Source organism: Python bivittatus, unplaced genomic scaffold (assembly GCF_059951505.1).
Source record: "Python bivittatus isolate LINGU-HERP-01145 unplaced genomic scaffold, Pbiv_v1 ctg000980_np1212, whole genome shotgun sequence".
Classification (NCBI taxonomy): Eukaryota; Metazoa; Chordata; class Lepidosauria; order Squamata; family Pythonidae; genus Python; species Python bivittatus.
In genome coordinates this window covers 27,474,001-27,500,851 of record NW_028277125.1, presented here as the reverse complement: position 1 = coordinate 27,500,851, position 26,851 = coordinate 27,474,001, and the positions used below count along the sequence as shown (strand labels likewise).

The window sequence follows — 26,851 nt, the reverse complement described above, 5'->3', positions numbered from 1 at the left end:
GAACAGTTAAGGTCCCAGTGCACAAGAACTATCTTGTGAACCAGTTCAATTTTTTCTTTATTTATAGCATTGCAAAACAAAAAAGGTTTTTTTTGAGAGGTTTCCTTTTACAGCTAGATAGTTCTGTAACTGGCATGCAGTTAAAGCAAACGAAAAACCAGAATTACAGATCCTCTTTTCATTTCCTGGCTTGCCATAAAAAATAATGTATTAAAAGCAGCAAATCACTTTATGACTCTCACTGCTCTGCTGTTCAGTGATTAACTATTTCCCTGTCTACAAAGAGATTCTTCTTTTGAAATCAGCATGCCTAAGTTATTGCTATGGGTAGCTATATTAAATTCCCTTTAGAATTAATCAAGGGATTCAGATAAACTTAGCTGGCAATCTTTTACATCTAGCAGCACATTGATCTTGAGATCCTCCTCTCCCTCAGGAATTCTGTGCAGAGTAGACTGCTTCCTTGAAGTGTGATCCTCTTCCAGCTTTGGAGTTTTCCCCCTTCAGTCAGGAACCCTCTTCAGTGGTCTTTAGTCCATTCTAAATTCACAGATTTTCAGCAGCTAACACTGTCTAAATCCCACTTGGTTTGCCATCCATTTTGTATGTCTACTCCCAATCTAGCCACAGCTCCCATCTGTTATTGCCATAGCACATTTCAACCTTCTCTTTCCTTTCCCAAGCATGAGGGATTCTCCCTCTCTGTGTGAAAACATTATTTGTTTCAGTCCCAGTTATTTTTCTAGACCAAGATTAACTGTCCCAGGCACAAATTGTATGTTTGGGAGATCATGGGGCAGGGTGGCAGAGTCCGTTCATTTGCTCTGTGGAGTCCTTGGTGCTCTCTGAGCTTGGTTGTTTGCTTGCAGATGTTTCATTACCCAATTAGACAACATCACCAGTACTAGTAAGTGTGGAGTTTGCTCCCTGTTTATATACAGTAGCTTGCTCTACCAGTTTTAGTGGGGGTGTGGTATTCTCTTTGCTCATTTGGTCCACTCTGTAATTCTTTTTAAAATCTTAGGAAAACTCTTCCTAACAGTAAGAGCAATATGATAGTAGAAACAATCATTTAGAGAGGCATTGGCTTTCTTCACTGAATATTTTTGTAACCAGTTTGCATGCCACAAACTGGTGATGTGAAGGCTCCAACATGGCCCCAGGTTGCACCTGAGAATGCTTACACAAAATTTTAAAAGTTATTAGCTGGGGTGTTCTTCCTTACAATTTGTGAAAAAAGCACACAACTCTTCTGACACAAGAAAACAGATTCTGGGCTAGTATAAATGTATTATACAATGGGAATCAGGCCTCTGTCAGACTTGACATAATTCACATGCATATATCTAAGGATACACTTATTTGAGACCTGGGAGCTCAGAAAAGTGGGTTTCAACAAAAGGAAAGGTATAATTTAAGGCCAAATTATCTGTTATTATGCCATTGAACTGACAGTTGGAGCTGTGAATGCTTTAAGGCTTCATTGCTATGTGTATGTTCACAAGAAAGAAGTCATGTCTTCATTGCAAACCAGTTGCCCCAAGTCACTAAGACTAAAAGGTAAGAATGTTTACCTTTTTTTTTTTTTTTGCATTGATACTAGGATTAATGGAACAGGTTACTGTTCATGGTTCAAAAGAAAAAAAAATCAATCTCATTCTCTCTCCAAGCACCCTATATAGCATTTTTTTGTGACTTGCTATTATAGTGCTAACCTCTGGCAATCAATTCTATTTCTGAGGAGACAGAACACTATTTATTTACCTTCCATTTGCTGAAAGGAAAACTTTCAGCCTAACATATCAGAATATATTCTATGCCACAGCTTTTGAGTTCAGGATAACAAGCTTGTTAGTTTAAAAAAAACACACACACTGATATCACCTGTTACTGGTATGTCATGAATCTAAGATTCCTTTTCTGATAGATATTACATTCTAAATTACTATAACTTAGCACTAATAGTCTTTTGGCCCAGAAAGGCCTAGGAAACCAGGAAGGCTCCAGGCTGCTGAAAACATGGCTGTACAATGAAAAATGACACTTACATATTAGCAGGGATGTCTGCAGAGTATGGTCAAAGAAAAATCAAGACAGCAACTGTGATGGTGAGTTTGAAGCCCTGCCCATTTGTGTGTGAGTGTGTGTGTGTGTGTTGCATGTGCTGTGCACATAAAAACTGGCCAAAGCTTCAACTGCACCATCATGGCTGCCACCTTGACTTTTTTTTTACTATTCCTTGCAGACACCCTTGCATATTACACTACACCCTTCAGCTGTTTTGTAACTAAATAAATGCAAGAACGTCAGATTTCATCAATGAGACTTTCATCAAAGTTCTTTAAAAGAAATTTCAGAAACAAATTGCCTTTTAAGGAATTAAAGGAGGATGGATAGAAAAATCTAGGAGTTATTTACATTGTTCATTTATGGAACTGAGACACACTTTTTCTGATCACCCAACTATGAAAGCTGATCTCCTCTCTTCCATCATGCACAACTCCACCTGGCTGGAAGTTGAGATGTCTAGACACAGCCTATTGCAATGCTGGTTGCCGGGTTTACATTCAATTCCAGAGATAAGATTTTTGTATGGCTATTATTGGACACAACAACAAATATTTTTTCTGTTGTTTGACCTTGGTATAAATATCATAATATATATTTATTTACCTTAATATGATTATATACAATTTTGTTTATGAATTGACTTTTGTTGGGATATTACTTACATTCTTTGAAGTTGTGAGTCATTTTGGATATGATTATCATACAAAAGTAGCTTATAATAATCTTGATGAATCTGCCTATTACTATCTTTAAAACTACTGGGTGAGTTTCTATGGTGTTTAGAAAGATAAATGTTCAAGATTAACAAAGTGCACGGGAGCTATTGTTAAAGAAGCAATTTTTCTAAAGAATTGGATGGTCAGCTTGGCTAGCAGGAATATTCACCTATGACCTGAAGGAAGGAGAGACTTCAATTTGCAGAGTGTTATGGTTTTAAATATACAGTGTGTGTGTGTGTGTGTGTGTGTGTGTGGTGTATGTATGTTTGTGTGTGTATACACACATACACACACATACATTTATTTAGTTTTAATTGTAAATTTTAAAATTGTAAATTGAAATTTACTTTCTTTTAAAAATGCATATAATATACACACATAGACAAATGTTAGGTTGTGCACATTACAAAATGAGTCAGAAGCAATTTGGACCTCATGTCAGAACAGCATCTCTCTGCTATTTATTAAAACAGCCCATTTTTTCAGGCTTCTGCACAAGCTTCTGCTTTAAGAAATCAACTGTTTAAAGTTGATTCAACCCTTAAAACAATGGCCCTTTTTTCCAGGCTACATGGATGCTTGAAAAAAAGATGGGTTGCTTTAATGAGTAGCAGAGAGGTGCAGTGCTCACGCTTCTGTGAAATCCAAAGCAGTTCTGAATCTTTTCTGAAACATGTACAGCCCTAATGTAAGCCATTTAATAAGACATCTGTAGGCCACCAGAATAATGTGGAAAATAACAAAAGGCTAATTGCAGTATCCAGAAATGAACAGAAGGAAAAGCAAAATGCCATACTGAAGTGGCAATAAAGGGAACAGGAGTGGGGCATACAAAGTAGGGATGTTCTGGTATGTTCATTTGTATATGATAGGCGCCATGCTACTAGCTGTAAGTGTGTGTGCACTGTTTATTCCAACAGTCCATATTGTGTATATGATCCAAAGAATGGGGAGAATTCTGGGGTGACTGAAAGTGGTACATTTGGAATAATTTATGTATGCACAATTATGTATGCACTTTTGAATCAAAGGAATATTATCTATCCAAGTGCATAGTAGCCATGTAGACTTTCCATAGAATACTTAAAAGGAGGCTGAAGTATCACAGGCAAACTATTGGAACTTTTCTTCCTCCCATTAGGTAATTTCCTAATATATTATTACATTTTAAATCACATGCAGTTCAAAGGATAATGCTCCTTAAAACTTGTGCTTAGAATTTTAGGCTTCAGTCAGATATATCTGGGTTCTCCAATTTTCTGGATATTGTACTTCAGTTTATCTTCCTTTCTTGATGGAATAGTTTATAGTGACTTCATGAACAATTGCATAAGATGTTTCACCAGGGCTACATACAAGCTTGGTACTTGAATTGGCTGCATTATCTAAAGCTAGAAAAATCACAGTCAATTAGAAATGCTTTCAATTAGAGAGTTCCTAACCACCAGTTAGAGGGCATTGATAAGGTATTCCATTTTCTCTCTTTCTCTTTTAGTCAACTCTTGTGGAAACAAAGAAAGATTAATAAAATGGGAAAACACTCAAGTAGGGATATAGAAATCGTGCTACATTTATTTTGGTCAGTATTACAATATATCCAGTTTTTCATGTGTTCTATCAAACTCTCAAATTCATAATCTCTGCTATTCAATTCTTAATCTTTTCTATATTTCAATTTTAATAGTTCAATGTGCATTATCTGCTTTTTTTCAAGTAAGATAATCCACATGGTTTCTTACATACAACTTTCCTTGGCATACATATCCTTTTATAATGCAGACATTTGTTTACTTAACAGTCTTCCAGAGGTGCATCTTTGTATACGTAACAATTCTAAAATTTTGGTGAATTCAACATTTTGAAGTGAACTCCGTGGTATGATATATTCCATCTTCAGCAGAAAATAATTATGTTATTTGGAAAGATTGTGATGGATTTCTCCAGATTTCCTAGTTACAAATGGAAGATAAGGACACCTGCATGCAAATTGTTCTGCATAAGGCAAGTGAGTGTGTTACAAAAATGTCATCCAGAACCGCCCTAAATTTTAAAAAAAGATAAGAGTACACAGAACATTCTAAGATATAGTATTGTCATCTAGGTTCTCCATAATAGCTGAGAAGAAAATATCTATAGATCTGAATTAATTAAATAATAAATGGTGGAAAAGGGACATTATATGAAAATAACACTGGTAACTCTAAAGCTGCCAATTAAATAAGCCATATGTCCTGGTATGAGCAAAAAAATAAAAGCAAATTTATTTTTAAATCTGGGAAGCAAACCAAAAGCTTATTTATTCTTGTCTATGATTTTCTAAGTTATTCTTCTATAGATAATTATTTCTGGACCTTGTCTTGACTTCTGCTTATAATTTTGACATTTCAAGTACCAGATTTAGATATGTTTTCTCATAACATATTTCTAATATTAAAAGTAGATATTTAACATTTAGAAGATGGGTATCATTCTGAAAGAAAACATTTAGTTAAAACAATTTATTTTAGAATCAGTCTGCAATAATGTTACAGTTCTACATGAAACTACTTCCAATATGCAAGGTCCTTTGAAGCAACATTTAACAGGATTTCAATTCATGCTTTTTCCTTTTAAAAATATGGATGAGATAAAAAAGGCAATGTTGTTAGATCTGTGCACTCATGAGAACATAGTTATATCTTCAACCAACTCAATACAAACAATGAAAGTCCTGCTTTAGGTGTTTGTCTAAGCCGGGTGTAGGCAGCTAGCTATCTTTGAGACTCTTTTTTATGCCTTTTCTGACCATGATTGGTGGTACAGTTTTCTGTCATTCTGAGGCACTAAAATTTACACAGTAATGTAAGTCCAAAAATCTTCTTTAAAAAAAGTATTAAAGATCTATCCTATTCATAACTCAGGAAAACAACAAAAATGCAAACTTCCCAGTCCTTAACTATTTGCACTACTAAAATAATGCTATTTGCTAGTACTGTGCAAAGGTTCAAGGGGTTGCTTTGCTTCAATGATGCTTTGAGTAAAATGCCTTTTGAAATTCCCAAAGAAAGTAAAGCTGCCATATTGCTACACTATCTTCAACAAGGAGTAAGAAGAGGATGTTGTATAGAGGAGGATGAGGAGCAAAAATGGCCTATTGCATGAATCGCATCCTGGTATGTACACACATAGAAATCAATGTTACAACCAGGCTTCAACACTTTAAGAATCTCTGCATAAGTCCACGAAAGGCTGGTCTTTACTCAGGGTGAGAAAGAGGACATGGTAGCCTTTCCTTCACTCTCGATCGTCATGACCAATGAATTGAGCATGTTTGACTCCACTTTTAAAAATGACATTTCACTCTTGCCAGCCAATTGCAGGGATCTGCCACTTCTGTAGTGTGAACTATCACCTTAACCATCTGTAGAATGGTATTAATATTTAAAGGGCTTTTAAAAATATTTAAACAGATTGTCAAATCTTTTATGAAGCCAGTTGGAAACAGTTGCACCTGACATCAGGTTTCTTTGGACTGTTAGCACCCAACATGTTTCCTGTTTTATTTAGGAAAAAAATCAATGCAGATGCAGAAGAAGAAGAAGCTCCTAAGAGTCCTACTAGGCTGCTCGTTATGACGGTAGCGGTTGGTTTTCCTTGCTGGAATGAGCAAAGGGACAGGTAGGGGTGAGAGGGCCCTTGCATGAAATTCTGGAAGGCCTCTGCTAGCCTTTGATGATTTTCCTGTGCTGGACATACCTCATTTGGTAGAAGGCAGCTTTCAATGTTCTTTTGTACAGGACAGTAGATTATCCCCCCCCCCGCCAAAGTCCTGCTATACTTAAATTACATAAATTACATAAATAAATAAATAAATAAATAAATAAATAAATAAATAAATGTTGCCTCATCTGGGGGTGGAGGAGGTATTTCCTAGGACGGATAAATAAAAAATGCTGGAAGTGTATGCCAAGAATATATAATCCGAGCAAGGTCACCCAAGGAAAATTATTTAAAAATGTCTGTATTTATAGAGTGGAATGTTAAAATAAGAATGTGGTCTGCTTATTGAATGTCTGAGCAAGCTGTTTAATGTGTGTGTGAAGATTCCATCTGTGCCAGATAATTAGAATAATGCTTTTTTTTTTCCGAGTAGGAGAACATGAGAGTTGAGAGGATCAAAGTAGAGTTGAATGCAAAAACTATAGGAACTACAGCTTGACTTTGGGAAGGTGTTTGGCAGAATTCTGTTTGAAAGAGTACAGGAGCTGACAGTGAACAAAATTCAGGAAATGCACAATTGGTCCTTTTTTTCCCAACCTTTCTATTACATCAAAAGTCCATGGATTGGACATGAAAACCATACACTACAGACAATGACAGAATGATAGATTGATATCTTTCTGCTAATAATATATAGGTATAGTATAGTATAGTATAGTATAGTATAGTATAGTATAGTATAGTATAGTATACTAGTATGCTATAGTAAAGTCATCATTTGTGCAAATTAACAGAAAATTCTATTCTTTCAGTAGCTAGCATGTTGAATAACAGATATTTTGATGTATTGTATGTACTAAGCTCATCACTTCCAGCACATGAATAACTTTGTTTCCTTCTCCTATTTTTATCTACTTTTTATAAAAATATAGTAAAATTGGGAAGCATTTAATGCAACAGCAACATTTAAATATTTCTTCTGCATATGCAAGGTCTGAGTTGTATTGAAGTTCCCTTAATCCTACACTGCCTTAGTGATCCATTGATCACTCTGACAATTCCTTCATCTAGGAAGATATGCTGCTTCCCTTTAATTGAATGGAGTGTGTTTCTATATGCACAACAGCATTGTGTATGTATCACTGTGTATACAAATGTTTTTGGGTAATTCATACAGTACATGATACTGAAAGGTTACCATAGATTCATGTAATGGCAAATCAAGGAGAGGCTTTTTAGTTAAAATAAATATATATTGAAATATTAAAAATAAAAAAGTATGTGTCTTCCATACTTTTTGTAAAAGATTCCGCTAATCACTAGAGTTTCCTTAAGAACTTTTGGAACATCTGTTCAAAGGATATATTTGGCATACATCCACATTCTTCTCCTTCCAATCAAATAAACAGAGTAATTGTCTAGCAAAAACATTGAATGACTGCTAATCTTCTTGCAGTAGCAATCATTTGCAAAGTTTTTAATTACTCCAGACACTACTCATATTCAAGACACGTGGATTATTTAAATCCAATCTTTGTAACTTGATAAATGACTCAGCATGTGCTTTTGTAAAGAGGAGAAATTAAAATAAAATTTGAAACTATCTGGCTCTATGTAAAATTCTCTATATGCTAGAAAGTAAGGGCTAACAAGGCTACTTGCCATCTGGTATATTTATATTTCCCATAAATCAAAGGCCTTCAAGAACAATTGTGGTCTGACACAAAATTCAGATTAGGAGGATACCCTCTGCCTCCTGTGAGCCAAATTCAACTGTAGTGCTTGCTTGTTTAATGCTATTTGTCACCTGCCTAGAGATTTGCTTTGTCCTTGTTATATACTAGAGAAAGTTACATCCTTAACATCTATAGTAGTAACACAAAGATGGACTGCATTACTGTAATACTATATGCTTTGGAAGGCAGATGTCCTATCCAAGGAGAGATTTTTTTTTTCCAAGATGGAGCCTTACCATGATGTGGTGCTAGCTACCAGTTTGACAGGCTTCAAAAAAGGGTTGGACCAATTCATGGAAGTCATGGGGATCAACTGCTATTAGCCTTGATGGCAGTGTCACTGTCTCTGAAGGCCATCTGCTGGGAGACCAGTGGGCTTCTTGGTGCAGTTGGTTGGCCACTGTGAGGACAGACTGCTGGACTAGATAGGCCAGGGGTCTAGCATTGCTTATGTTCTTATGTAAAGAGCCACCTCCTGATTGGATTACATTGGGTGGTGGGAAGGGAGGGTGTTAAGCAGTTTTGCATATTTCACCTGATATTATTATATATATACTTAAAATGAGCATACTCATCTGATTTTTCTGTAAAATCAAAACACAAAAATGTTTGTGCTGGCTTTTATTCTATCCAATCCTGAGGTTTCATATAGGTGTGGAGGATGTAACAAGCACCTCTAGCAATGTAGGTACCAGAGGTATGTATTAGATCAACAGTATAGTGTACCCACAAGTGAACTCTAGACTAATCCCTTCAGCCTTTAATAAGGTGATTAATTCTTCTTGAGATTAAATAATAAGGTAGAGATTTGCTGCAAGCTTTTATTCTTCTGAATTTCCCCTTTAACAGATCTGGCTGTGAGAAAGAAAAGAATCTAAGCAATCCCCAAAGTTGTGGGGTGAAATCTTACAGGATTCAGAAGGAATCTACTACACACAGACTCCTAGATGTAATGAACCTCCTAGTTGGCATTAATTATTTATTCATCAAATGTCTAAGCTCCCCAGCTCCCAAATGTCTGAGTGGTTTCACAATTAAAAACAGAGATAAAAGAATAACAGTTGCCTGGAGAAAGCAAATCAAAAAGAACATTCACCCCATTCCCAAACTTAAAGGGCCCCAACATACATTAAGCCAAGGCCTGGGGGAAGAACCAATTTTTAAAGTCTCAGAGGCAGGCAGGCTATGGGCCAGTAACATACATATGGGAAACTTGCAGGTAGGTTGGAAGAATGAGATGGAATATCCTGTTTTAAAATATCCATGGGTAGTTTTAAAGAATGTTAAATTAGTGTTGTGTGATCTTAAGATGAAATTAATTTAAAGCCATGTATTTTAGCTATAGAATATCCCATAGAATGTGTAACAAGGGTTGAATTTCAACCTCTATTATGTTGGAAATGTAATATTTTAGAAGGGACACTGACACATTTTAGGACGCTATTGTAGTTTAATGTTCATAAGGTTGTAAATAGGGTGTTGGGAAAAGGAATAAGGTTCAAATAAGTCAAAGGAATGTTAATTTATATGCTGAAAATGTGGAACCCATGAAAATATGAAGAACTTTGGATTTTATTTTTTTACCATGGACAGCATTTATGCTAACAGACTATTGCTCCAGACTTAAAATCCTGGATAACAATTATGTGTACACTTTCTGCGCATGACTTGACCTTCTACAGATGCCTTGCAAAGTCTGATCAATAATGATTCCATGTAGTCAAAGTCTACTTTGTTATTTAAAATGTGAAATCTGATGTATGTTTGCATATGGTGCCTTCCTTTTTCCTGCTTCCTTCTTTCTTTGTATTCTGTTTTTTTGTTTTTTTTTTGTATTCAGTAATTTTGTATTTGGTTATTTGTTTCCTTTTGTTAGAGATTAAAAGAGATACTTTTAAAAAAAGAAAACAGTGTAATGAAGTTGGGAGTCCTCCTTTGCTACACCATTTGTTTTTAATAAAGAAAGGTAATGTACCTTGGAACCTCTTATCCCTTCTCTTTCTCTTGAATTATTATAATTATATTTGATTCTATCAATTTATTTTTATTTATTGAGGTGTTTATGATGCTCAATTCTGAGTGGCTTACAAAGCACTAAATAATAGGTTGAAAAACATCTACACACACAAAACTTTCTTAATCAATATACCATAATAGTACTGCCTATTTTGTTGTTCAGTCGTTAAGTCGTGTCCAACTCTTCGTGACCCCATGAACCATATTGCGCCAGGCCTTCCTGTCCTTCACTGCCTGCCTGAGTTTCCTCAGTTTCATGCTCATTGCTTCAGTGATGCTATCTAACCATCTCACCCTCTGCCGTCCTCTTCTCCTTTTGCCTTCAATCTTTCCCAGCATCAGGGTCTTTTCCAAAGAGTCCTCTCTTCGCATTAGGTGACCAAAGTATCTGAGCTTGAGCTTCATTATCAATTCTTCCAATGAGCAATCAGGGTTGATTTCCTTTAGGATTGACTGGTTTGATCTTCTAGCAGTCCAGGGGACTCTTAAGAGTCTTCTCCAGCACCACAGTTCAAAGGCATCAATTCTTCGGCGCTCAGCCTTCTTTATGGTCCAGCTCTCACAGCCATACATTACTACTGGAAGTACTGCCTATGGGGGTAGGCTAAAACACTTTCTCGAACACTTTCTTAAACAGCCAAGCCTTGAGAAGATCAATAAGTTTGTTAAGAACAGAATATCTCAGACTAAGCCACTCCATAGAAGGGAGCCATCACCAATCTATGGCATGACATTTTTTTAGACAATATGTTTTGACCTAGGTCTTGATTTTCAATGAATAAAGATTAATCAGTATATTAACATATCTGGGGAGCTGGGAAAGGAATAAGGGTCAAATAAGACAAAGGGATACAAATACAGATGTTAGTATACTGACTAATCTTTATTGAAAATAAAACTTTATTGGAAATGACTATAAAATGCATCTCTCATTAAGAACTGTGGTAGAAAGCTGAATTTTCTTTGCCTTCTTAAACTAAGTTAATTTATTGTGGCCATTCCTTATAAAGACTATGAATGAATGTTGTCCATTTGATTCTTTAAAAAGGCTGCTACTATGATACTACTTCATTTGCTTCCTGAAAACGTACTGTGGATATTTGTCAATAGCAATATTCCACTTCTGATCCATATAGGAAATTCTGCTAGCTATTTGAGAATGTTATTAATTACTTTAAAATTCCAACTTGAATAGTTCATTTGTGGAGATAATGAACTATATTTTACTTGTAGCAAAAACAGTCTTGCTAACCCTCAGCTCTTTCACCTTATTTTCTCTAGGCCAAGAATGTTTTCTACTTTGTTGAAAGTCAAGAGTCAGTGGTACAATAAGTGCCAATAAATCCTGACATTGCGGTGATTGTTCGGTTTGGGAAGAGCAGATTAATTGTCTATAAAAGGCTTACCCTATCTAGCACTGCAGCAGAAGGTAGTGGACCATGTCCAGAAAGGTTTTATTAAAAAGAATGAGGTATTTTGTCAGTCTTAGACACAACTACTTGCCTGTCCAGCCAAATATCATACAATTGCACAGAATGCCAGATATAAAAAGATGGCTGTTTGGATATTCTTACAAATACTTATTGCTAAGAAGTAGCTGTCATGCAACTAACACTAGTTATCAAATTCAGAATCCACACCAAGCCTTCAGCTTTATTGATGATTGTGAAGTAGGGACTTTGGAAATTCACCATACAGCTCTGGCCAAAGCACAGAGCTTCAAGGAGCCCAGCCATATCTGACAAGGAAGTTAGTAATATTAGTTTATCATCTTGGTTACACAAAGTCTTCCATCCTAGAATCATTGGTCTGAACAAGAAAGGAGCTGTCCTTTGTGGTATACTAAGGTTGGGGAACTAAAAACTCTTCAAATGTTGTTGAGTCACCAGTGGCCATGCTAACTTAAACTGCTGGAAGCTGTTGTTCAGCCGCAGACTTTCCAGACTAACTACTCCTCTGCCTTTATATTAATCCTGCCTTCAGTTCTGCAGGGTTTCAGGAAAGAGGACAAAGCCTCTTGGTAGGCCAAATGGAGAAACTTCACAGACTGGATTGGACCTATGGGTATGCTGTAAAATCTGAGTCATATGCTGATAATAACCCTGAAATCATTCACTGAAATATGGTTAGAATATCCCTTCCTTTTCTTTGACAAATCCCACATGACAAAATTGGTGAAATAAATCCTTTCTGAAGTTTTTTACCACAAGTGTAAGGGCTCACATATCTGCTGTGCTCAATTCAAAAGAAATTGCTAAATTGGGTCTGTGTATTCAGAGTTGTTCAGAGTACCACACTACAATTGACAAGGATGGGCTGTCCAGTTCAGCAATACTCTAAATAACACTACAATTCACATTCTGTCGATTCATGTAATTATCTTCTTCTTAATGGCTGCCTAAAGAAAAAGTCAGCTTGACCAGTGCTAGGGAGATGAGACATACAATAGTATTACAGTAACATCCAACATACATATCCACTGGCTGGTGTGGGTCTTCCGGGCTGTGTGGCCGTGTTCTGGAAGTTTTGTTTCCTAACATTTCGCCAGCACCTGTGACCAGCATCTTCAGAGTGCAGGAGCACAGACAGGAGCAGTTCTCTCTGTGCCCAGGGTGATGTGACCCTTTTGTGGGTATTTATAGAGATCTGAGGGAGGGGGGGAAGGAGGGATTGGGGGTATGTGGGAGGGGTTGGGTTACTGAGTGGCTGCTTGTTTTGGTTTCAGCATCTGTGTGTATCTTCCTGGGGATTAGGCAGGGTTTTTTCTTCTATTGAATTGTTAACGAGGAGCTGCTGGGAGTGATCAGCAAGTTCATTGTGTGAACTGTTCACATGTCCTGGTGGTTGAGCTGAGTTCGTTGACCTTTTGCAGGCTGTATTTTTCAGGATTGGTAGCCAGGTTTTGTTGACTCTCCTCTTTTTTATTGAAACTGTGCTGGTGTTTGTGAATCTCAATGGCTTCCCAGTATAGCCTGGTATAGTGGCTGTTGGTGTTGTCCAGTATCTCTGTGTTTTCAAAACATCACCCTGGGCACAGAGAGAACTGCTCCTGCCTGTGCTCCTGCACTCTGAAGATGCTGGTCACAGGTGCTGGCGAAACGTTAGGAAACAAAACTTCCAGAACACGGCCACACAGCCCGGAAGACCCACACCAGCCATCGTATGCCGGCCGTGAAAGCCTTCGACAATACATACATATCCACTACTTTCAGTAGGGCTTACTCCCATGGAAATGAAAAATATAGTACAGATATTAAAAAAGGATGCAAATCTATACCAACTCATTTCATTCAACAAGTTTCTCTCAGCAGGGTAGCCTTTATGATATAGTTTCCATGAATGGCTGTTGTGCCTAGAACAGTCCTTCCAAAAAATTGTACTTCCAACAGAATGTGGAATGTTAGTATTATTTTGATGTGGATTTCAAGGTCTCAGAGAAATTATCATATTCAGGCTAACATTCTTTACAGACAGATGCTGAAAAACTTTTCCATGGTCTCTTTCATGCAATTTCAATTAGATGCCTTTAATTTAAATGAATAATGTGATTATAAGTTTCCTGATTTGCGTATTTTATCACAGAAAAAGCATCATGTCAACCTCCAATTTTCGTGATTAAAAGAGATTATATACACACTGTACAATGAAAGAACAAATAAAGCAGACGTCGTGGAAGTGTAATAGGAATCTACTAGTTATAATGCTCCTGTCAATCAGCCTAAATGATTATTTTGACAAAACATCTGGATAACTTTTATCTACTTTCCCCACTTTCTTGTCAAATGTGGGCTTCTGAATGTGATTCCCAATTACTTTATGCAAGACGACGACATTAAATCCTTATCATGCTGGATTTTTCCCCCTCACGCCATGCCATTTTTTTTTTTTTTTTGGTGCCTTTGAATCAGTCTTGACTCCTGGCAACTGCCTGGACAAGTCCCTGCAGTTTTCTTGGCAAGAATTTGGGAGTGGTTTGCCATTGCCTGCTTCTGAGGGCTGAGAGAGAGTCCAAGCAACCATTCCATTCTAATGCATATTTCATTTGGTACTACTATCATTTCTGTCCCTTTCTAAGTTACCACCAGGGATATCCTAAAATGTATGTATATTGATAAATCACAGCTCAGAAAATAATTATGATGCAGTGATCAAACACTGTGGTCAAATAAGGGAATAGCAAATCATCCAACCACTTCTATCAAGGCCAGATGACTGGATAACATTTGCTTTATTATACAGTATTACATATCAGATGTACACAGGAGTCTGAATAACAAAGATATACATTTTTACTGTACAGAGATTGCCTTTGTCTTTGATTAATTCTCAATGCTTGATTGGATCAGAATGTAGTGTTGCATTTTCATGCAATCCCCCCAAATAATACTGGTCAGTCTGATCCTTCTGTAGTCTGTTATGGGATAGATAACTCAGCCTATGAAAGGTAAGTCATGGACTGGAGTCTAAGATGATGGTATCTGACTAGCTACAGAAATATTTGTTGGGCTGTTGTCAAGATAGGACTTTGGAACAGACGTTTAGATTATTCTGTTGTATAGTCTAAAGCTAGCTATAAATACATGAGAAGTTGTTTTCAGTTCAGGATTTCATGGGCAATTAAGATGTACTTTTGCTTCCCAAACCAAAGTAAAGAAGACTGGAAAGTAACAGATATAGTTTTGGATCCAACAGATTATAAAAACAATAGCTAGAAGTGATCTGATACCTCAAAATTGATACTTGAGGCACTAGAGCTTAAGAGTGTAAGGAGGTTGAACAATAGAGCTAAAGAAAGCATCAGTTATTTACTTGAGGGTTACAAACAGAGTACTTAGATGCTGAGGCTGATTTTCACTGATTATAGGAATTTTTTATTCTGAAGTTTCTGATCCTGCAACATTTCTGCCCTAATAGTCTATATTTTCAAGTGTTTTTTTTCTCTAGGACCTGGAGGACACTCAGACAAATTAATCTACCCCACATGCTATATTCCCTACAGAACCCCTTGGCTTGTACTTTTCCTTATTTGAAAATTTGACACCTGCAGTATTCATCTGGACTTAGTGGGCCTAAATTGCTAGAATAAGCAGGAGGTGTCTGAAATAGACTTGCCACATTTTGAAAAAAGGTAACATAATATACCTTATCATCGAACTGGGTCTCACAACATCATTATACATGGTCTAAAATTACCTAACCACATTACCAATTTCTGGCAACAAAGCAGATCAACTTCTTGACAAACTCACAGAGCTATATGTTCCATGTATCCATGGTTCTCAGTTTTGAAAAGCATGCTTCACCTGAAGGAATTTTAGTCCCCATTTGTGATATGATGTGGAGATGTGTGTCAGTGATTTCAAGCAAAAGACAAGACAGAAACTCCATCAAGCTATAAGCCCTTGAGCAAAGCATATATCCAGTAGAGTCCTAGGCTGACTTGATAAAAAGCACTGAAAACGATCACCAGCTCTGTGTATTTCATATCCAAAATGACATTTGATGCTTCTGGCCTCAAAAGAAAAACAGACCTTTCTTAAATTTTGCTTAGCAGAAGAATTGCTATTGTCTTTCCTGGCAAAAATCAGTGTTGGTATTCTCCCTTAATGAAGATACAAGCTTTGTTCTTTGGTTTAATGAAATATCTTCTAGCTATATTGTCAGCTTTGTGAGATATCCAATTACTCTTGCAGAAGATACAAAGCAAGCAAGGGGTCAGAAAGGTGGGGAGACTGCATACTTTACCTGTTTAGTTCTCATTTTGGAATCTGCTGACAGATTGTTGTATGTATAATGGGCCTGTGTGACTCCACAAAAAAGAACTGCCACTATTCCTGAAACACAAAAACCAATACACATTTAGCTGTTTTCATTTCCTCCTAGAGTGTATTCAAAAAGAACAAGGAGAGGAAGGGATTTGCCTCCTTGGAAAATAATTAAACAACATTAACTGCCTATAAAAAAAAGCCATAAGGAAGGTGTTATAATAATTTGCTTCAATGAACTAGAAGTTAGCTTTGATCAAAATAATTGGAGGTCAGGAATCTCTCTCATCTTGCTGTAATGTGACCTGCTTAGTATACATCTACACAGCTTTGTTGTTTGAAGAATGTCTAACTGTTCAGAATTGCTATGAAATCATCCAAATATAACAGTGACCTTTAACATGATAAGAGGCTGGTGTGGTGTATTCCAGCTGGGCTCACTCTGTTGCAGAAAGACTGCTGTCTTGTAAAATAACTATTTTGTAATCTGGGAGTGCTTTTTTCAGATTTTGGTGCTAATTAATTCAGAAATTCCAGAGAAAAAGCAACAACTCAGGTTCTTCTCTAAGATACATTCAAGATTGCATGACAAAATGATCGTGTAAAAAAATAAGATTATGTCACTAAGATTAATTTCTATTGTACCACACCAGTTAGTTGTTTATAAGAAATCACTCAATGTCTATCTAGAAATAAGCCCACTTGACTTCATTGGAATCTACTCTCAGGCAAATTTGTGTAAGATTGCAGTCTGGAACTGGGTTTGCACAACACACAAAGTTAAAATGTGCAGATAGCTAGAATTTGCTTTCACAAATAAAATGGCAGAATGATGGACTCTCAACTGCATTATATTTATGGAAAGATTTATTAGTGAAAATACTCAATTTCCTTCTAATATCATTCAGTTTTTATTTCAAAATACTATTGCCTACATGGCATTTGTTAAAAACATCATTGGTTTCCTTCTCATTAAAAATTAGAGGAGCCTTCAGTATCTGGAACTAAAAATAACAATTCCTTCATTGGGAACAATTTCTTCCTAAGCTGCATGTTCATTTTCAAGAAAAAATATTCAAAGGTTCAGTTTAAAAGAAATAACTGATTGGTGCAAAGTGGAGAAAAAAAGTTGTGTCTGCAGGTATAGTACTCTCAATTAATTAGTTGCCGACTATGCACACTCCCCCCCACTTATAAACTGATTGTAGTTGATCAAAACAGTTGCCCTACCCGCCCAACTTGAAAATAAAAAGATTTATTGTTTTGTGATCAATCTGCTTTCAGATGGTGAAATTACCATCTGCAGTCCTTCTTTGATAATAAGTGGGAATTTTGAAGATGATAGATATTATTACATTTATATGTTTTATTATGCACTAAATATTTGAAGGGATGGGTTTGCCTCTGCAAAAGATGACATGAGACCAAGGAGAAAGAAACCAGCAGAATAACCCACGAATATATTGCTACAATGACATCTCTGAGTCATCATATAAATGATGCAATACATTTCCTAATGCCCTGCTAAGGATTTTTGTTAACATATAAAAAACAGCTCAAAAATTGGCCGGGGACTGAATTCTGAGGGCCAGAAGGCGCAATCAACTGAAGATACCAGAACTGCCTTCCCATATGCAGCCACCCCCAGATTGTCACCGTATCTTCCTCTGCCTGCCATCACCAGGATGTTATGGCCTGCCCTACTCTACATTCAGTCCTCCCAAACACCCTGCCATCCCAGTCCCAAACCACAGACCCCAGCCAACAAACCCAACTTAACTGCCTAGCCTCACCCACAAAAAACAGCTTCCACAGCTGCTTCTGCAACAAAGCACTCCAAGGATGTATCTCATCAGGGCAAACTACCCAACCCCCCATCACACATACCCGATACAAAAAAGGAAAAGAAAAGAATTCTTCAAAGCAGGCGGCATGGAGTTACTGTGTTATAATTTAACTCTCAAGATTCTGTTATGCTACATTGGGTTTTGATTAGTTTAGCTTGTGCAAGTCTAGTCAACCCAAATTTGAGCAATTCAGCCTTCCCACTGCGATCCCCACATCCTATCTCACATAGCCCAGCAAGGTTCCCTTACAACAGATGTAATAACAGCTAGGATGAAAGAAGTCAATTTTTGCAAGCTTTTTTTAAAGTTCTCAGAATCTAAAATAAGTAAGGAAAACATTTGCTTACTTATTGCTAAGTTGCTAAGGCTTTTATTAATCGTTTTGGGAAGGAGAGGGGAAGATCACAGTAGGTGGGACAAGAACGCAAGGTGTATAACCAAATCATAGACACATGAGTGGGGCCAGGAATTTTAGGCCTGGAAGTGAGAAAAGGGAATCATCATCAACATCAACATCAACATCAACATCAACATCAACATCAACATCAACATCAACATCATCATCATCATCATCATCATCATCATCATCATCACCACCACCACCACCACCACCACCACCACCTGAAAAACTGTTAAAATAATTAGTACTTACACTCAATGTTTGTGCTATTCCTGTCTCAGAATGACAGCAAACCATTGCCACTCATGTACAATTTTGTTATAAGTAATTCCATGAGCTGCAAAAATTTATTTGAGGGCCATATACAGCCCTGGGAGCAGAGGTTGTTCACCATGGATCTAAAATATTGCTTTCAAGTAGGATTTCGTTATGACCCACAATTACTTTTATTGCATTGGGACCATTGTTTCCAAGAGGAGGGGACTGAGATTATTGTTCCTAGAAATAAACTTTAAAAAGCAAATAATGCTAATTTACTCCAATTCCAGATTAGAATTGCTTAAACTGAACATATATGGACCAGTTCTCTGTTGCAGTAAATTAAAATTGTATTATTAATTGTACTAATTGTACATAATAACAATAATTACATTAATTGATGTAAGGTAATTTAAAATCTGGTCTTGGTGTGGGTTTCACTTACCACTTTTTCCTTGTCTGATCTAGTTTTTAGAAAGCAGGAGTGATGTGTGGACCTCAGCTTGAAAACATGAATCTGTTTTTGAATCTTAGAAGTGCTAAATGTCATTGATCCACATTGATTGCCTACTCTAGATCTTTGTCTGCTTGACCAAGATGTTGATTTTTAGGTCTAATCCACTTAAAGCTACTTATGATGAAGTAATGGAGTTATTCATAACTTATGATACTCATGAAAGCATTGTATATGCCATGTTGATCACCATAGTGGAAGAACAAATAATGTGCTAAATATTCAATATGAAAAATCTGTTGAATAATCATGGGGTTCAATTGATTGGAATGAATATTTAGTATTTTTAGCTGTATGGTTTTTCCCTATCAAAGAATAAAACAGAAAAATAATTTTGTTCTGTTCCACAATTGATCAGGAGAAAGAAAATGATAGAGGTTCAACTACCTCTAAATCTTAAGAACTGTATTGAAAATGTTTGACAGAACTATTTCTTTATAGAAAAGAAAATACATTGTTCTGAAATTTTAGACTGATTCTTCTGGGTAAGATAAATCATCTTGAAATAACTTGAAAGTGCTTCTGGCAAGTTTGCCTCACACCTAGACCAAGGTGGCAAGATCGCCATGAAGTGTTTTAATTAGAATGTCTCACACAACTGAATGTCAGAGTATTGCTTTCAGGCTTTTTTCAATTGAATGGTGCCAGTGAAAACTGGAAAGCTTGACAGTACTTGCAGACTTTTATCAGAGAGTCCCAGAAAAACATCAGGAAAGTGGCTGAGTGAAACATTTCAGACACTCATATAAGGATATGACACTTCACTATGACATCTGAGCACCAACTTTTGCACCTTGCTCTAAATAAAGATAATTTTTAGATGTTTATGTTTGTTAGGTGTGTTGTCACTCCAGAAGAACCTTTGCAATTCAACCAAACTCACATTTATGCACTATGATATCTACAGAACTGATGAGCTTTCTACTTTGTTACAGATTCCATGGAGGAAATTGAATTATAAATTCAGAATGCTCTGAGTTCAGGGAAAAATAAAATAAAATAAAAATAAAGGTACTGGAGCTGAGCTGAGAGCTTTGAGGATTACTTTCTTAAAGCTGAATAAAAAGAACTACTATTGGAAAGGGTTTCAAAGTGATAAATGATTTTTCCCAGTCCCATAAAGAACAGAGCAGGAGAATCATAATTCTTTTTGGTTGTATATCATTGGCATAATCTCTCCTCCACAAGATCTAATATACATATTAATCCTGAAGTATACTGTCTATCAAGAAATTAAATGGCATAACTTCCAATTCTCTTCCAATAGTGTCTATCAAGAAAGTAAGTGGCATGCTACATGTATAAAATAGGTTGAATATGAAAGTTGATAGTGATTAAAGATTCCTGAATAACCCGGTTGGGTGCCATTTCATACAACTAATTTATACATTCATCTCCCATATTCACAAACATTGATCATTAGATTTTTATTGTACAAATAAGAAAAGAATTATTTCTAATAATTTGAGTAATATCTTTTCCAATGAAATAACAGCTTGTAAGATTTCATATGGTTTTTTTAAAAAAATACTTCTAACTGGATCTGGAATACTCAAACCTTGGCTTCTAAACATTTTTCCAGTTGCATATAAATGCAAAACCCATCTGTGAGAAGTGTAACAATTAAAATTACTGTTATTCCAGAGTCATAAATGAATAGGAAAAAGTTTCCAAATGATGTAAAGGAAGAGACTTCAGTATGTCACTTGGGTGTGAAAACATGACATCTGCCAATTATATACTGCTTGGTTGTACCCTATGTCTTAACATCTAAAAATGGATTTTATGCTTACAGTGGCTGTACCTCCAGCAATAAAATTATCATTGAAAGCTCCTCTAGTTTCATTATAAGAAAGGCCAAGTTTTCAAGCATTTTTTAAAAAAACAGAAATAGACAAAAAATATTCTATTCCAGAGGTGAGACTGATTTTTTTGAAATTATATAAAATCCAGATAGGGAGCTTACCTTCACATCAGATCAACATTAAATGTTTCTATTCTATATTTACTACAAGTTAGTTTCATGTTCTCTTCACTATTCCTTTTATATGAGTTACAAATATTCCACTAATTCAATGCATATGATTTATTCCATAAAGAGATTTAATATTAATTTTAATACTTGTCATCTTCTAGACTTATTTGCCCAGCTTGCTGTGAATGAGAAGAAATTAATTGTACACATACAGTATATCTACATAGATACCCATCACACTATTCTTTTTAGTGATTAGCAATGTTATGTAGAACAAAGAAAAGAAATAAGAAACAGTAATCCAAAGAAATTCAAAAGCATGAGATAAGAAAAATAAAAGGAAACATAACTTAAACTAATTTATACCAACACCATTGACTATATCTCACCATAGTTTTCTAACCTTGCAAACCATCCTTGCTTCCACGAAATTTCTACACTGCTCACACATTGTTCTTTTGTGTCTTGAAACTTCTTACATCTTTCTTTTTGAGGAACTCATCAACTTCATGCACAGTATTCTCAATTTGTCATATCCCTTGATCCATTCATTTTCCCTTCATATTTTTTATGTAATTTAATCCTCATTCACATTCTTGATATGATCAAACCAACTCAACAAACTCTTTTATAAATCACTCACTTTTGCATCAATCCACATTCATTCAACACCCATTCATTTTTTACTGTATTGCTTCTTCCTTTACCACATATATTTTTAGATAGCACATTAATACACCCTATTCATCTTTAATGTTTCACCTGATGTACTCAACTTTTATTTTCATATAACAAAATAGGGAGAGGTACCCTTTTACACACAACAATTTTTTGCTGTTTTTGATGATTACTGCTAACTACTGTATGTAGTTTACTGAGACATTTTGATTTGTCTCAACAAACTACATACTGTATTCCTCATTACTTTTCTACCACCATATTTACATCCTAAAATCTCTCCAACCATTTCTCCATCTTTGTTAAACATTCTACCAAAATACACAAATTCATATACTTGTTTTAGATTTTTGTTGTTTATATGTAATATGCAATTATTCACTCTTTGCACCCTGTCAAACATAAGTAATTTGGACTTTGATACATAAATTGCAAATTCCATACTTATTGTTGGATCATATCTAAAATTTGCTGCAGATTATTAGAGTTCTCACCAACAACTTGGCATCATCTGCATACAAAACTATTCTTATATTCATGTCTCCAGTGAAGACAACTCCAACATCAGTATAAGAATTTCTTATACATATAATAATTACACTAAACAACCAAGAGGACGTTGCAGATCCTGGTCTTACTCCTGCTCAGCGTTGAACACTTTGTTAAGTATTTCTTTTGTTCTCATGCATGCTTTATTAACTACTGCTCTTAGCACATTCAGCAAATAACCTTCAATTTCATATACAATAAAACATTACATAATTCAATTCTATTCACTTTATTATATGCTTTCTATAAATTAAGTAATGTATAATAAATTTTCTTTCTTACATATATGAATTTCTCAATGAGCTGGTAAATAGGAAAAATCTGGTTTGCATATTTCCTGTCTGTCATAAAATCACAAATTTTGCTCAGTAATCTTTTGTACCCTTTCAATTGGAATATTGCAAGTGACTTCCCAGACACAACTGACAAACTACTTCCCCTGTAGTTTTTGCATTCACTCAAAAACAAAATAAAAAATACAAATAAAACATCCACTTCACTATTTAAATAAACATATTCTTCCTTCTGTTACTACCGGCTTAGAATGAGGTGAGACTTCGTATGTGGAATAAAAAAAATGAAGGGACACTTTTTATCCTGCAGAACTAAGGTTCTATTCAACAGCTACTGTACGTCTTTGGTAGTGTGTATCGGCAAGAGTTTTAGCCATGTTTAATGAATTGGATGATGTACAACAACCAGATGTCCTCCAGATATACTGAATTCAGCTCTCATAATTTATAGCCTGAATAGGGGGAGGTGGGGGTGGAAGTTCAACACAATTGGACAGCAACAAGTTGGAAGAAGGTGATATAGGGATAAGTAGCATCAAGAATATGGTGAAAGGGGGCATTTTCTCTACCTACACAATTTTGCAATGAAAATAAACATGAGCAACATGGAACACTTTTTGTAGCCTCCTTAATTAATATTCTGCTTTTTAACTCCAGAGTCATATACAGTGTTTTAACAATCAGTCTGTTCTAGACATAAGAGGCCTGTTGCACACATGGAACTTCCTTGCTTGCAATTACTTCCCCAGTTACTTAAATGAAAAAAAAAATCCTCTGCCCTTATGTAATATATGTTCCCAACTCCACACATATCTTTGTATCACAGCAGAGAACTGAACCCCCCTAATTACCTCAGTGGCATGAATTACTTACCTGTAAGTCCAGCAGCTTCAGCAGACAAGAAAGCACTCCATGACAAAAGGAAAAACAGGCCAGTTTCCAACATGGGAAACTCACATAGCTTAGTAAACTTTGTCAAGTGCTAAAAGAAAAAAAAAATGCTAAGGAAAAAAGGCAATGATTTCAGCTTTCAGATTTGATTTTGTAATAATATTAGGTATTTGAACTTACAAACTCAGCATTATAATTTTGTAGAAGTGAAGTAAATAGTAAGAGTTGTGATGTTCGAACTGCCACTTCAATACATGACTCATCATAAAGTTCACTTCATTCAATGATTCCCAACTGGTTGAGTTCACATACATTACTGAAATTTATTGACCATTGGTAATGCTGGTTGAAACAGTTAGGGGCGGTAGTTAAACATTTGTGAACCCAAGGCTGAGAACAGGGCTGCAATATTATTTGGGCTTAAGGCTATATTCAGCTTTTGAGTGGTATATGGGGTATAAATGCCACACTCCAAAAAATGTGTGTGTGTGTATGTATGAAGGGACAGAAGAAGAAGTAAATGGAACTAGATTCCATTAGATTCTAGTTAATTTAAATGTAATTGACTATAATTTTAAATTAGTTACAGTGGTACCTCAGGTTACGAACGCCTTTGTTAACGAACTTTTCGGGTTACGACCAGCTCTGGCCGCAAAAATTTACCTCGGTTTGTAAACTCCGCCTTGGGTTACAAACCGGATCCATGGCCATATTACCTCCCGTGACACAGTCCGCGGGCATTTTTCCACCCCTGATACATGGTCCGCGGCCATTTTACGCCCCTGACACGTGGTCCGCGGCCATTTTTCTGCCCCTGACATGTGGTCCACAGCCATTTTTCCGCCCCTGACATGTGGTCCGCGGCCATTTTTCTGCCCCTGACACGTGGTCCGCGGCCATTTTTCTGTCCCTGACACGTGGTCCGCGGCCATTTCCCGCTGCGGAAAATGACCCTGACACGTGGTCGTAGGAAGGGGGACTCTCCCTCCAAGCAATAGCTGCCTCCCTGTCCTCCATGCCAGAACAGATTAATGGTAATTAGATTGAACCTTATGGGGAAATTTATTTCGGGTTGCGACCAATTCCAGAGTCACGGAACAAAGTAAATTCGTAACCCGAGGTTCCACTGTACTATGATAATTTCCCAGGTAGTCCATGGGAATTTGGTGCCCCCTTTTGTAGATGTTCTGGTGGCTTTGGAGAGCTGCATTTAACATGATGGGGACATCAAGCAGTGAATGTTTGATGCTGACCAATTCATATGTCACATGTTCATTTTCTGGGGAAAAATATAAACCCAGTGGTGCAATGGGAAGAAATATCAAAATTTTAATGAGTTTCAGTTTACATCTCTAAAGCTAACCAGAGCAACATGAATGTGTATGTTCCACAGTGGTTCTTCCAAGGACAGTGGAAGGGACTCTGTGTAAGCCAGTTAGTATATCAGTCTATCAAGCAGGGAAATTACTTTCTGATGAACCTTTTTTGTTTCTCATAATCCTGACTGTATACAGAAGTAGGATAAAAAACTTTTCATATCTTGGAAATATGGTCTTGACCAGGTCACAGAATTGTTTATGCTGTGGATAATTTCCCTCTGAATTTTAAGGAAGGAGATATTTCAGTTATGAATAATTTGCAGTGATAAATAATTTCCATTTCCAACAAGTTTATGATTTTGACAGTCTACTGGAAAAGCTTAATTAATTATGCTTGCATGAATATTTATTGCACATGCAACTTCAAGAAAAGTATTCCTGGCTATGCTTATAACTGTTCATGCTTTGAAATAGTTGACTAAATCACTATAGTGATTTGGTCAGATATAACTTAAATTTCCCAGCATTAGTTTGATTAATTTGCTACCTAATTCTAGTTCTACTCTCTGCAATGTTTTCAGGTAATGAAAATTTATCTGTGGTAAAGTCAAATGGCAAACAAGATGACCAGCTGAGAATGAGCTCAAGGATTATATTATTTCAAGCTCAGGAGAAGGTCATTGCTAGCTTAGTGGCATTAATTTAAGAAATAAAAAGAGGTGCATTAAGATTATTTTAATAAATCAGTGGAAGAAATATTACATATAGATATTTGGCCTAGTGACCACCATTTCATTCCATTGTGTTAAGGCATTATTTGTGCAGCATGATGCCTGTATTATCCAGAATCCTTTACTTTCACTCAACCTGTTGCCCAGGGCCACATGGCAATGTGTAAAGGAGTAAGCAGTTTATATCAAGATATGATAACATCACTGTGGCTGTGTGGCCTGTTTGCTCTTTGGAGTTTTGGCTTGTGTTTAAAATTAAAAATTAGTGCATTAACAACTCATAGAAATTTATCACACTTTTTTGTGGCAGAGAGCCAAAAATCATGCTTCTGAAAATTGGCAGTTCTGCCACTGAATTTTAGTGGAACAATCTGGAGGTGTTCAAGGCATTGGAAGAGATCTCTAACATTTATTTAATAGCTTCAAATAAAACTGATCTATATCTAAGGTGAAGAAGGGGTTTGGATTTTGGTATGATCTGGTAGTTGATAACTACAAGCCTGAATCAGTTCATAGATAGCTTACTTCAGCTACACAAAATATACCTTTATTGTTTTTATTGTTTCTGCTGACTGAAGTGAGGTGTCTGTGTGAACTGTTGTAGATTAACTGATGTAGATTAAGCTTGATGGAATTCCCTTTCTAGGATACATACTAATTAAGGCTACCAAATTTGGGTTGAAAAAATATTGGCAGTGATGAAATAGTGGCAGAGTTAGATTTTTGCAGCACAGATCTGGCAGCTTTATATGTTCAACTTCCATTTGATGACATCATTTTTATAGAGGCAACATGCCATACCCTCCCCTTCCATGCATTTGTGTTGACGTGATTTCTTCTTCTACTACTTTGCTGCTCCTTTGTTTTTATTGTATTATCCATTCTGCAGTTACATGGAATAGATTATTATTTTTATTTTCTCTGTAGCTTGTTGAAATGCTCATAAAGTGAATTTTGATTTATTCGGCAAGCCTCTCTATTTCTATTTTACAAAGTAGTAGGGGGTTTGGCAGTAAGCAATTTACAGTATAAAAATATTTGCTTGTTCTGAGAATATATTTGGAAAGTTATGGATCTGAATGTGTTTAGGCTTATGCTGATGTAGAGTTGGGACTTTAGCATCTGCCTCTGAAGCCTCATTATACCTGCTTTTCCTGTATGTTTTTAAAGCTTATATGATTCTTTTATATACCTGTTAAGTTTTCATGCTTCTTTTTCAAAAGGAAATTCATCCAGCAAGGAAGAATATAAACTGAGAAGAAGATGCATGAAAAAAAAAAAAGACTTTTGCAAATGTCGGTTAAATTTCACAGCCACACATTGTATATTTAAACATAATTCACCCAAAGGCTGTGAAATATTTTTCTACCTCAGTGAGCCTATGATTATAT

The 26,851-nt window shown here is 36.1% G+C and overlaps 1 protein-coding gene across 1 annotated transcript in view; it reads right to left on the bottom strand.

Moving 5' to 3' along the window:
• SLC9A9 (solute carrier family 9 member A9) overlaps nt 1–26,851 on the bottom strand; it is a 249,281-nt gene that overhangs the window by 117,680 nt on the left and 104,750 nt on the right. The window contains exons 8-9 of the mRNA XM_088131845.1: nt 23,393–23,498; nt 15,986–16,074 (exon numbers count right to left, since the gene is read on the bottom strand). Of these exons, the coding sequence (XP_087987971.1) occupies nt 15,986–16,074; nt 23,393–23,498 (195 nt within the window). The remainder of the gene's footprint in view (nt 1–15,985; nt 16,075–23,392; nt 23,499–26,851) is intronic.